General features: G+C 44.4%; 1 protein-coding gene across 3 annotated transcripts in view; it reads left to right on the forward strand.

Annotated features, from left to right (window-relative positions):
• The window catches only part of INSC (INSC spindle orientation adaptor protein), a gene marked incomplete at both ends in the record, with an annotated part of 133,518 nt that extends 121,320 nt beyond the window's left edge, over positions 1–12,198 (forward strand). For all 3 annotated transcript variants that reach the window (XM_080712163.1, XM_080712164.1, XM_080712165.1), the window contains 4 exons: positions 3,609–3,675; positions 6,092–6,247; positions 7,387–7,463; positions 12,070–12,198. In XM_080712163.1, coding sequence (XP_080568289.1) covers positions 3,609–3,675; positions 6,092–6,247; positions 7,387–7,463; positions 12,070–12,198 — 429 coding nt within the window. The remainder of the gene's footprint in view (positions 1–3,608; positions 3,676–6,091; positions 6,248–7,386; positions 7,464–12,069) is intronic.
• Positions 12,199–12,416: the final 218 nt, after the last annotated feature.

Here is a 12,416-nt window from a genome sequence, read left to right on the forward strand (position 1 = left end):
CCTGGCTCTGAGCAACCACTTAGCTAGTGAGAGCACACCCATTAAAGAAACAAATTGCTCTTTCCCATGGCAGGGGGAGGATTAAGGTGATCAGAGGGCTCTCTGTAATGAAGACAAAGAAGATGAATTAGGCTCTGAAGTGCTCACCGCCCTCTAGAATACTTAAAAGATTAAATGCCCCATGAGGCTTCCAGTAATGAATCTGCCCATGACGCCAATGCCCTGTGGGGCCTCCTCGCATTGAATCTACACTTTGTCCACCTCTGTTTGGACAGTGAGAATCTTTCTATCATCCCAGCAAGCTGAGGCCACTCAATTTGTCCAGCTGAAGCCGTGCCATCCAAGCCTATCCTATACTTACTGTTAGGAGTAGGACGTGTGGAGGTAGCCTTGGGCTTGGGTTCTTGCAGCCCCCTTTTGCTGCACTAGAAGGGCAGTGTGTGCTGCAGCTGGATGTGGTCCAGCATTAAGAAGAATATCCTGTCTGACACGAGATTTTCATGCCCAGGAGGTATTTTTCATATGCTGTGCTGCCCAGGTTCCAGTTGCAGATTTGCTGGCCATGAGGAAGGAGCTGCCTCTAGGCTCTGCCCATCTATCACTGAAAACCTAGAATGGAGGGGACCTGGTTGTACTATATAATCAACAAGAGATTTTTGCTCAGCATGACGTTTTGTGACCTTCAATTCTTTTTTTCACAGAAGTAGAGGGTGTTGTATATACCTCCAATGGAAATTCATAGTCTGTTTGGAATTTTAGAATGACCAAATTTCGTAGCATTCCCTGGACCTTGATGTGGATAACATTTATCAAAAGTCCATTTATCAGAAATACCAGTTACTAGGGCTTGTAAATGTGACTGACATCTCCAAGTCCCTCTATAAGAGTTTGTGAAGTGCTGACATGTCCATATATGAGAATAGAAACAGCAGGATCTTTGGAAGTCAAATGAAGAATGATTTCAGAGTGCCACAGAAGATGGTGAATGCTACATTGGTTATTCCTCCAGCTAGAAGGGCTTCTCCTTCTCTGAGACCCTTTGGAGGTGATTTCCCATCCACAGTGGCTCCTGGGAAAACCAGTGTTCAGGTGTGTATGCATTGGATGTTATCTTATTAGTGCTCCCTGCCCAGTCTTTCCAGGTCTGGGTTCATTCAGGATCTTCTCAGAGGCAGGTTCTATTAATTAACTCACACGTTGAATGATCACAACAGTCTTATGAATTATTTTTATTGCCTGTGGTATGCCAAATACTACCTTCCCCACAGATGTCCATGTTCTAACCTCCAAAACTTACAAATAAATTATTTTATGTGGCAAGAGAGATTCTGCACAAAGCAATTAATTAAGGAACTTGATATAAGAATATTATCCAGGTGAGCCCAATGCAATCATATAGGCTTTTATAACAGAGGAGCAGAAGAGTCAGAAAATGACAAGTGATCAGAGAAGCAGACATCAGAGTAATGAGGTGCCACAAGCCAATGAATGTGAGCAGCTCTAGAAGCCAAGGAAGCGAATTTTCCCCTATACCCTCCAGAAGGAATGCAGATCTGTCAACACCTTGATGTTAGCTCCTTAAGACCTACTTAGGACTTCTGACTTTCAGGATTACCAGATAATGAAATTGGCTTATTTATAGCAGCAGCAGCAGCAGCAGCAGCAGCAGCAGCAGCAGCAGCAGCAGCAACAACAACAACAACAGCAGCAACAACAACAACAACAGCAACAGCAACAACAAAACAAACACTTACCCCCCCACAAAAAAATAAAACCTCATACATTTTTATTAATCAAGGCACAGAAAGTTAGGTAATGTGGTTAAGGTTATATAAAAAGTAAGTGATGATTCAGGGTTTGGTCGTAGGCTGATCATTCATTTAGCCACTCAACCACCCTGCCTCTCACCTACAATTTCTCTCAAGGATAATGTCCTTTGTATTCATCAAGTAACTGTAGAGGACTCAGGAGTAATGGGACTTATTTGAACACCATCAGATAGGACTGAATTAGCCTGGACCAGGGGAAACTGTCTGCCTTGCCCAATTCCTGTACTCTGTCCCAACAGCATCACTAGCTTGCCTCTACTCAGGCAAACCAGTTGTCCCTAAAATCCCAGCTGCAGACTTGACTGCTCAGAGAAATACTGACCTCTTTCCCCTTACATCACAGTGCGTACAAGGATGTTTCAAAAGGGAGACTCAAAGCAAGGCATAATTGGCATTTATTCAAATTGTGCTTAATTGAATACTTCATCTACACCTCAGAAAACCACATGGGGTATAGGTTCTGTAAAGAGGAAGTAATTTTCATTAACTGACTAAATTAGTCTGACACAAAGACCTACCTGGTGCCTGTGACATAGCTAATAATTGCCATGTAATGAACCTGTACTTCAGACAAAGGTTTTCTTTTCTTTTCCTTCCTTCCTCCATCCCTCTCTTCCTTCTTTCTTTCCTTCCTTTCTTCCTTCATTTGAATTTTCATGTTAAACAAGTATCTTTATTCAAAGAAGCCAGGCTGGAGATGGTTAGAGTGTAGCATAGCAGCCCCATGGGAAAAGAGGCTGTGCTCAGGGAAAACCAAAGGGACCATAATCCGACATGGACTTGGTCTTCTATCTCCTCCCTCTTAAGACTGTGCACTTTATACATCCTGGGGAAACTGCCACTTTTAGACTACCTCTTTAACCTATTTCCCTCTTCTAATTCCTTTTATTTAACCCATAAACACTCATAATCCTCAAAGGGGGGAAAAGGACTTTTAAGAACTAAGTTTTTGTTGCTGCTGCTGCTGCTGCTACTACTGCTTAAGACATTAAGTCTACTATCTTTCTAAAATGCAAACATGAGCATTCCTCATATTTGAGGAATTGAGCAAAATTCAGCACTTCCCTCAAAAAAACATTGGATGTTGCAGAGTTGGCTTCAGGATAAAGTTTTGGGGGTATTCTCTTTCTCTCTGCATAGCCTATTCTGGTCATGTTTACCCACCCAGACTTTATCCAGGCTTGAGCTAGAAGAGGCTGATTGATAGAGATACTGCAGGAGCCCTAAGGATGCTGTGTCCGTTTTCAGTGCATGTCTAGAGAAGAAGAGAGGGGTGTGATCTTAGGCTTTCTCCTTTCTATTAAAAAAGATTTTTAGGTGCTTTATTATCCAGAGTAATATGCCATTATGAAACCAATTAAAATCTAGATAATGCTCTTTTCTTGGTAAACATCACACTGTAAAGGGTCAGAATTTAAGCTGCCCAGATTGTTCCCTGGGAACTGTTAATTGCTGTCTCTGAGGTGGAAGCATCTGGACTTCAACTTCATCAACATCTGGACTCCAGCGTCATTCAGGGTGATGCTGCCCTCTCCAGCAGGCCCTTGGGGGACACCCCAGAGCCATATGCTGATGCATAAGCATCAGTCAGAGGGAATTACACTTGAGTGGCAGGAGCCCATGAGGATGAAGGATAGTACTATGGGGAAGATGGGCTAGGTGGACAGTGGGAACCCTGGGCTACAGGGAAGCTTTGTAGACCTAGTAAATTTGTTTGCGGAGAGTGCCGTTTGTAGCATGTTGTGCCCATTTTTTTGGTTTCTCACTTTTCTTTTTCAGATTGTGACCATCTTGGCAAATATGTCTGTCCTGGAGCAGTGTGCCTCTGACATCATTCAGGAGAATGGTATGCCTTAGCCACAGTGGATGTGTTGTGTGGATGGTCTGGATATACAGGACCGTGTGTGTGTGTGTGTGTGTGTGTGTGTGTGTGTGTGTGTGTGTGTGAATGCTTGTGTGGAAGGATTGAGGGTCAGAGCAGCACCCCCCTAACACCCTTCCTCCACCTCTCCCACTTGCTCCCTGTCCCATCTTGTGCTGAGGATGTCACCAAGGTCCAAGTGAAGTGAACCCAGGGCTCCTTTGCTTGGAAGCTGATTGAGGCAGTCTCTGCCAGAGGAGGAGGAGGTGGCTGTCTTGCAGCTGGGAAGAGAGAGTGGCAAGGGCTTCCTGTGACTGGGAAATAAGGGAGCAATTAGCAGCCAGTTGGAGACCAGAGACGCTAATGAGGCAGAGTGAGCTGGGAGCCTGGGCTGCTGCCTCTGCTCCTGTGAACTCCCCTGCTCCCAGGCTGCCCTGCTGTCTTAACAAACATACACTTCCCCACCCCCTACTGCTCTATTACTAATTGAAAGACATCATTTTGTGTTAATTTTGTGTGATTGAGCTAATAATGAGAAACTGTGCAGAGCCAGCTGAGGCCAAGAGGAGAGGCTGCGTGGTACCATTTGTGAACTCCTCCCCCAGCCTTCAGAGTCACGCTCAAGAGGCATCCACAGGCTCGTACCATTGAGGCTGGGATATCTGGCACCTAGAGGAAATATCATGGTTTTCAAAGTGCTATTTGCTTGACTCACTAAGTCCAAAGTTAATGAGACCTACCACATGCCTGGCGTTGTGCTGAACAAAGAAACCATAAACTTAAATAAGTACCTGTTTTTGTCTCAGAGGGTCTCACAACATAGTAAAGCTTGCCTTGACCAAAATGATTATATGATTCAGGTATAACCCCTGCAATAGATTGGTACCACAGAAGGAGGATAGCATGGGATTGAGGGTGTGAAAACTAAAACCATCCTGTGTGGGTTTGAACTCTGTTATTTACTAATGGCTGACTTCTCTGTCTTTCCATCTGAAAAATGAGAACAATAGTAATGCCTACCTGATAAGGATGATGTGGGGACTGCCATCAAGCACATTAGGATAGTATTTGGTCTCAGTTGAGTATGGTTCAAACTATCTGCTCTTTGGGGAACAGTGGCAGGCTCATAGGGCTTAAATAAAGAGAGTTTGATGAAGGGACTGTTTACAGAAGTTGGGGAGGCTTGGAAGATTCAACCATGATAGTAATGCAGCCAGAAGCTGCTGAAAGACAGTAGGATTCCTAGATCAAAGCCTGTTATGCAGTCTGGGCTTCTCGAGCTCCTGATCTAAGTCACATGTGGTTAACTTGGACATTTACAGGGTCCAGACTAGTGACATAACTGGTTGAAGAGGATTCACCAGGGACTAGATCAGTCTCATTAGAAAGAGTAAGCTTCTTATCATGCAGAAATGTGGGCCTACTGCTGTCAGTTTAGGAGATAGTTATTTTAAAAATTAGAAAGAAGCTATGTGGAACAACAACAACAACAACAACAACAACAACAACAACAAAAGCAAGCCCCAAGCTGGCAGGTGCCACTGGGTGCCAGCAAGGGGTCTGGGGTGTGTGAACTCTGACCACTGAGGAACCTCTCACACACAAAGAAAATGAACATTGGCTACAAAACCACAGGTTAGGGACTATTTAGAGAATAGGAGAAAAGGCATCTCCTGCAGAAAGAAAGGCAGGCCGGTGGGAGTAGAGGTAGATTTAGTTTATACAATAATCAGAAGACAGACTGGTTTCAGGGAAAGTGGGAGACTTTCCAGCAGATTAAATTCAGGCTGAAATCTTATATCCTCACTATTCAGCCTCCTCCTTCTACTTGTGTTGCTCTAAACCATTTGGCACAGTGATTATCCAGCCTATGCTGGGCTTACCTTCTGCCAGGGGACTCTTTACCTCTGGATCTGTCTCAGATGCAGGCAACATCAGAAGCCAAAAGGAGATGGATGGCAACCAGTTGTCCGAGTTCCTGTACCAGCTCCCCCACATACCAGGGGTATGACTCTAGGCAAGATGCTCCCTTCTCTATGGGCCTCAAAGTGTAATTATAGTAGTACCTGGTTCACAAGGCTATTGGATAGATTTAGGAGATCATGCATTTATTGTGCACTTAGCACAATGCCAGGCATGTCATAAAAGCTCAGTAATAGTACTAAAAAGAAATAAAAATGTTCTATAAATGTCCTTTTCAAGTATAGTGACTTGGCACATGCAATCAGACACACTCCTGAGCAGAGGAAGAAAAAAGGTGTCATGTCTACTTCCCTCTAGGTGAGGCCCTTTAAGTCATGTGATAGCCTGTGCTTGAACCTTGTAGCCATCAATCCATCTGTTTCTATAGGGAAGACTCACACTATGGGTGGGTACCAACTGTTCATTGCTTCCTGCCCAGGAGTCCAGCTCATCATGGGCATGCTATCAGAGAAGCCAAGGTCTGGGACCCCCGCTGAGGTGGCAGCCTGTGAGAGAGTACAGCAGAAGGCAGCGGTGACCCTGGCCCGTCTCAGCCGAGACCCTGATGTGGCCCGGGAAGCGGTGCGGCTCAGCTGTAAGTGTTGCTGCCTGAGGCTGGAGCAGAGTTGGGCTCGGGCATGGGAGCAGCTCCGATGTCATGGGAGCAGAAGTGGGTACAGGGTGGGGCTTAGTTGGGGTGAACCCTACTGTGTGGGTGCTGACAAATGCTGGCATAGAGGCCCAGGGGACAGCCCCTAGTCTAGTTTATAACCTGCAGCTGAAGAGGGAGAGAGAAAATAACTGGAAAGGTAAATCCGGCCAGGGTGGTGATTTACTTGTAGACTCCTTGTTAGTCATGATCCCATTATTTCAGCCACTCATTCATTTACTCATTTGTTAACTTACCTAGTTGTTTGCCTATTCATTTGCTTACCTTTAATTTGTTTATTTACCATTTCATTCATTCAGTTATTAACCTATTTATTAATTCACATATTTGCTCTTAATTCACTCATTAATTCACTCATTCATTGCTAGTCACTTATCCTGAAACTGTTTATAGCTGTTTTCAGAATACCCTATGCTATCTTTATTTGGAGTGCTAGGCAAATAACATTGAATATAGCACTGTCCCGCCCTCAGGGAATATCACAGGAGTGATGCTCCAAGCACTCTCAGGAGACAGATAATAGACCCCATTTATCTGGGTGGGTCAAAGAATGTGTTAACAAGAAGACGAATCTTCAAGTCTGGTAACCCTTCCTCAGTAAAACTCTAGGAAACATTAGTAAAGCCTGTCATTTTCTGTGATTTAAGCTGTGATATATTTTCTAACTGAAACAGGGAATTGGGAAAGTGTGAAAGGAAGTATAGTTGGGCAATTCTTCTGGCATAGAAGTAAATGTTAAACATAGCTCTGGTAAGAGCAGAAGTCTCTAAAGTAGGAATTCTTTCTCAAAGCTGGTCAATACCTCTGCTGCGTTTGAACTAAGCTCACTTTTGGCTAGAGTTTTGGCTCTTGTGGGCCAGCCCATCCTGCCCCTGATCAGGGTCTGTTCACAGCTGAGGAAGTGGAAGTCCCCAGCACATGCTCCTCTAGGTGGTTTCCGTCTACTCCTTGGGGCATTGAAGGACTATCAGGGGGCCAATTTGTGAGAGTAGGCCATCGCCTCTGGATCAGCCTGGCTGTCTCTCCCTATCCCAAGCAGTAGGCTCTCTCTGTGTCTCATGCAGGTATGTCCCGGCTTATCGAGCTCTGCAGATCCCCGTCAGAGAGGAACAGCAGTGATGCGGTGCTGGTGGCCTGCCTGGTGAGTTCACAGCCTTCCTGCAGCTCCCCCGCAAACCTCCTGGCTTTTGGGATTGCACACTGGAGGCCAGGAGAACTGGCTATACTGTGCTTGGCTTGGGTCAGCCCTAAAATATCTCTGGGCTTAACTTTGCTTTTAACATGGTGATAATTACAATGAGTATTTTCCTTAATAAAAATGTGATGAAAAGTATATGACATCCTATATATGAAAATGGGGGCTGAGAAACTTCCCCCTATCCCACCACAATGTTAGTAAACTTCTAGATTCTGGGGAATCTTAACAGTAGATTGAACCAGAGTGACAAGCCGGCAGGATGCTAGCTGGTGGTACTGAAGTCATGGTGCCGGCCCAACATGGGAGCCAGGATGTGGATGTCTCCTGCCTGTTCTAAAGTAAACATCGTGAGAAAAGCCTCACCCCTCCCTCAAAAACCCAGAGAAATTTACTCTGCTTCTAGCATTGTAGCACACATCCCCTGCCTCCATGTCATTTGTGGAACAGGATAAGAGAGAACATGACAGAACAGGAAAGATTATTCAACAGCAAACCAGAATCTTCACCTTGAACCCAAATAAGCACATCCTGGGAGATTCCACCTGGATGCTAGCAGCCCGCCATAAAATAATCAGTAGTCACAGATGGGGAAGACATGCAGGCTTTGTCTGCACACTTCTCCTGATGGAGCTGCCATGAATCCAGGGCAGAGTAGCTGCCAGTGGGAAGCATGGAGTAGCAGAGAACCCATTGTATATCTACGGCCATTTAACCTTCAGAAGGATGTCAAGTGTCTTTGGTCCTCAATGAACACTAGGTACACGTGATGGATTTAAGGACCCATCAGGCTGTGTCATAGTAAAGTCCTATCTTTGCTCCATCATTTTTTTTTTTTGGTGCTACTGTGGTTCCTGGAAGCCCTTCTACCTCTGGGCTACACTCTCAGACCCATTTTTACATTTTTATTTGGAAACAGGGTCTCCTAAGCCAGCGCGCACGGCTGGCTTCGAACCTGCGCGATCCTCCTGTCTCTGCCTCCCAAGTGCGCCACCATGCCCGGCTCCATCATTTTCTTTAAACTGACCCCACCTTATTTCCGGGAGTTTCTGATGGACATTGTGCAAGTGTAAAACGGCAGGGAATTGCAATTAGACAGACCTGTTCTGGTCTCGTCATTAATGAGCTGTGTGACATTGAGTAAGTCAGAGTGCTATAAATTTTATTCAATAAATATTTACTGAATGATTTTATGTGCCATCTACTCTTTTAGGCTGTGGGGATACAGCTGTAGGGGACAGAAAAGACAAAAATATTTGCTCTCCTATGCCTTTTATTCTGGAACCTAAAGGGCAATCATAACTGTTTTTTGTGTATTTGGCAGTTCAGTGAACATTATTCTCAGGATAATGTGTTAAATGCATAAAATAAAATACGTAGAACTAAAAGGAAATGTTATAGCAAAATAATTATCAAACTACATACGCATCTAACAACATATTAAATGAGATCTAGCAGTGAGTCTAATAAGAATTGTAATATTTATATATGTATGTATGTATTTATTTAGTACTGGGAATTGAAGCCAAGGACATTCAATCTTCAAGTTATACCCTCAGCCCTTTTTATTTATTTTGAAACAGGGTATTGCTAAGTTGCTGAGGCTGGCCTTGAACCTGTGATCCTCCTGTCTCAGCCTCCCAAGTACTGGGATTATAGACATGCACCACCAAGCCTGGGCTTTTTTCTCTTTTCTTATGATCCTGGTCTCACTATATGGACTCCAGGGAGGATTTGTACTCCCACATTTCTGGCTCAGAACCTTCTTAGGGCAATAGCCTTTTTCTAGCTCTTTTTATTTCTATAGACTTTGAGTTTGGTGACTGTTTATTGCCTGGCTTTGGGTTTGGCAGACTGGTCCTCCTTTCACAGCCACCAGCGGTGGTAGATGTCTATGACTTGGCCCAGAAGGGCTCCATCGCGGGAGTACAGTCCCCTGGCTTTTGATGTGGAGCCTGGCTTGGAAGATGGAGAAGGGAGCTACTTTTCCTTTTCCTGCTCTTCTGCAGGCTTCTTTCTGCTTTGAAAGCTGTCTTCAGGTGGAAGGAGGAAATTTCAGCTATTGCCTCCTGTGTCTGGGAAAGTGGCAGCACAGATCACTGCACACAAAAGTAGAATCGATTTTCCTTAATGAAGCAGCTGTCCGTGCACTGCTGGGCGGGTTGAATACTTGGAAGTTTCCAGGCTATCTGGGAATGAGATTCTGGGATGACTGCCTGTTAACCCTCCCAGGAAAGCAGAGGCTGAGAGAAAGGTTTTGGAAGGGTGTGGGTCCTCTGAGGGTGCTGGTGCAGAGTTGGCATGGGGCTCATGTCCTGCAGACTTTCTGGGACCTTGCGGACAAGCAAGTGCCTGTCCTCTCTCTGTCTCTCCTGGTTGCATTGTGTTTTGCTTTCCTCCTCTCTCTGGGGTTGCCTCCTCTTACTTTATTCCTCCATTTCTTTTCATCCCCTTCATTAGTTCCCTCTCTACTCCTTCCCTTTAGTCTCTGCCTCTTCGTCTCTTACCTCTCCCCTATTTTCTCTAATGTCCCTTTTTCTCTTTATTTTTGCCACTATTTCATTGTCTTTCCATCTCCCCTTCATGCTTTGCCCCTCTTCCTTCACCTAGTTCATCTTTAATATCTCCTTCTTGTTTCTCTGTTCTCTCTTTATATCTGACTCTGCTAGTGTTCTATGGCACTGGATATATTGATGGTCCAGTTTCTCTATTTCTTTGTCTCTCTGTGTCTCTCCATTCTTTTACTTTTACCCCCAGATGATGCAGAATGCATGGATGCCCTCCTCTCTTCATTTTCAGAATGCTTTCTATTTCTCTGTTCACCGTGACATCTTAAGGGCAATGGGATTATTTCTCCCAATTGGAGCTGAGAGTAATCAGAAGGCTCAGTTCAGTATCGTTAGCTCTTGGGATGAGTCAGGCCCCAGGAGAGTCAGGACACACTCATTAAAGACATTCTGAGGAGTTTATATCTTGCCACTCAGACCCTTCTCATGTGCAGAGACACATGCTCTTTCTCCTTGATCTGTCTTGGACATAACAACATCTGTGACCACCCCAAACCAGCTCACACACTTCTCCCTCTTCACTTTCTTGACCCGATTGCTCAGCAGCGGGCTATCTAACATGTCTAGGTAATGTGTTCTCATTCTGCATTGTACCTAATATATTTTAACCCCATTGTGCTGGGGTTGTACCATACTGTCTGTGTAAATACGAGTGCTCTGGAGTTGGGTTGCGGTGTAACTTCTTACTCTCTCTGATCCTTGGTTCCCTTACTGCTAAAATGGAGATCATGATACTTACCTTGCAGCATCATGTGGAGATTGATGGATAGAGACACTGTGTAGATGCATATTCAGCAATCTCTCCTATGTTTTTTCTTTCATTCTACACGTTCCTCTTCTCTGTTTCCAGGATGAGTGAATGGGGGTGTCTTGTCCCATGCTGTGCATTTGCACCTATAAAACAAGATGACTTGTTAACAACTTGTTAATATTAATCACACACTTCATAAGCATTGCCTCAGTTAACTAGAAAACAGATTTAGGTAGCTATATAGCTTGTATGCAGAGTTTCAGGCTGCTCTATCAGTAGACCTGTTTTAAAATGAGTTGTTCATTCCCTTTCAGCAAACAGGTATCAAACTCTGTGCTGCCTGCTGTAGATATAGATAAATTTGAAACAAGATACATATCCTAAGGAACTTAGAGTCCAGGTAGGAGACAAAAGCCTAAAAGCTACTTACAATTAAGTTTGAAAAGGTTAAGCCAGCCCAGGAGATCTGGGTGCACAGGGAAGACGGTCCCTGCTTCAAGGTAATGACAGAAAAATATGCAAGGGAGGCAGCAATAAATGGATGATGCATCTGCTATCAAGAAAAGAGTGGGGAGGGACTTTGTGCCATAGGGAGAGCTTAAGCAAGTGCACAAGGACATGAAATGAGAATAACATCGTTGTGTGGGGAACAGGGAACTGATGAATTTGAATTTCTCAGTGGCAGAATCTTTATCTACTTTGACTACATTCTCCCTTTCTTTTTTTCTTCCCATTCCATAGTGCTTTGTGTCAGTCCTTGCTGCATTTGTTGGTAAATGTCTTTATTGCTCCAAGGTTATTTCAAGGATCTGAAAGCAATAATACAATCCCATTACTTGTGCTTCTGGCAGTTCCAGTCTCTAGGAAGTACACATTTTAAACTTACATATGTCACTAAGGTGACCAGATCCTTAAAATGGCAGATATTTAAAACAACCAGGTTCCTGAAATGATTGAAAAACAAAAATGGCAAGATCATTATTAAGATCATTAAGTACTTGTAAGATGACACTGCCATAGTGACCAAGGTGCAAACAAAAGCAGGTGACCATTTGATACATGTGTTATGGTAACCAGGTGGCTGAGATGCCAAGTGTCCAAGATGATGGACATCTCAAAGTGTCTGCCAAATGGTCCACTTCCTAAAACACATCTTTCAAGGAAGTTGAAAGAAATGCCTACACCTGAGCAGGACCCAGCCTGACCTGTGTCATCTTTTCTGTCTACTCCCCAGGCTGCTCTGCGCCAATTGGCTGGGGTCTGCCCCGAAGGCCTCCAGGACTCTGACTTCCAACAGCTGGTCCAGCCCCGGCTAGTGGACTCCTTCTTACTCTGCAGCAACATGGAGGAGAGTTTTGTGTAGCGAGTATGGGAAAGGAAAGACATTTGCCCCATTCTCATGCACCTCTGAGCACACACCTGAGCACACACCAGCTCTCCTCACTTCCTTATTTATACATAATTTATTTTTTACCTGAAAGACATAGAAGGTGAACTCTTCCAGCAAACCCAACAGTAGGTGGTCACTGGGAACCTTTTTGTCTTTATGATTTTGACTTCTGTGCCTTTTCGGTGGCAGAT

Source organism: Muscardinus avellanarius (genome assembly GCF_963383645.1).
Source record: "Muscardinus avellanarius genome assembly, chromosome: 1".
In the NCBI taxonomy this organism is placed as follows: domain Eukaryota; kingdom Metazoa; phylum Chordata; class Mammalia; order Rodentia; family Gliridae; genus Muscardinus; species Muscardinus avellanarius.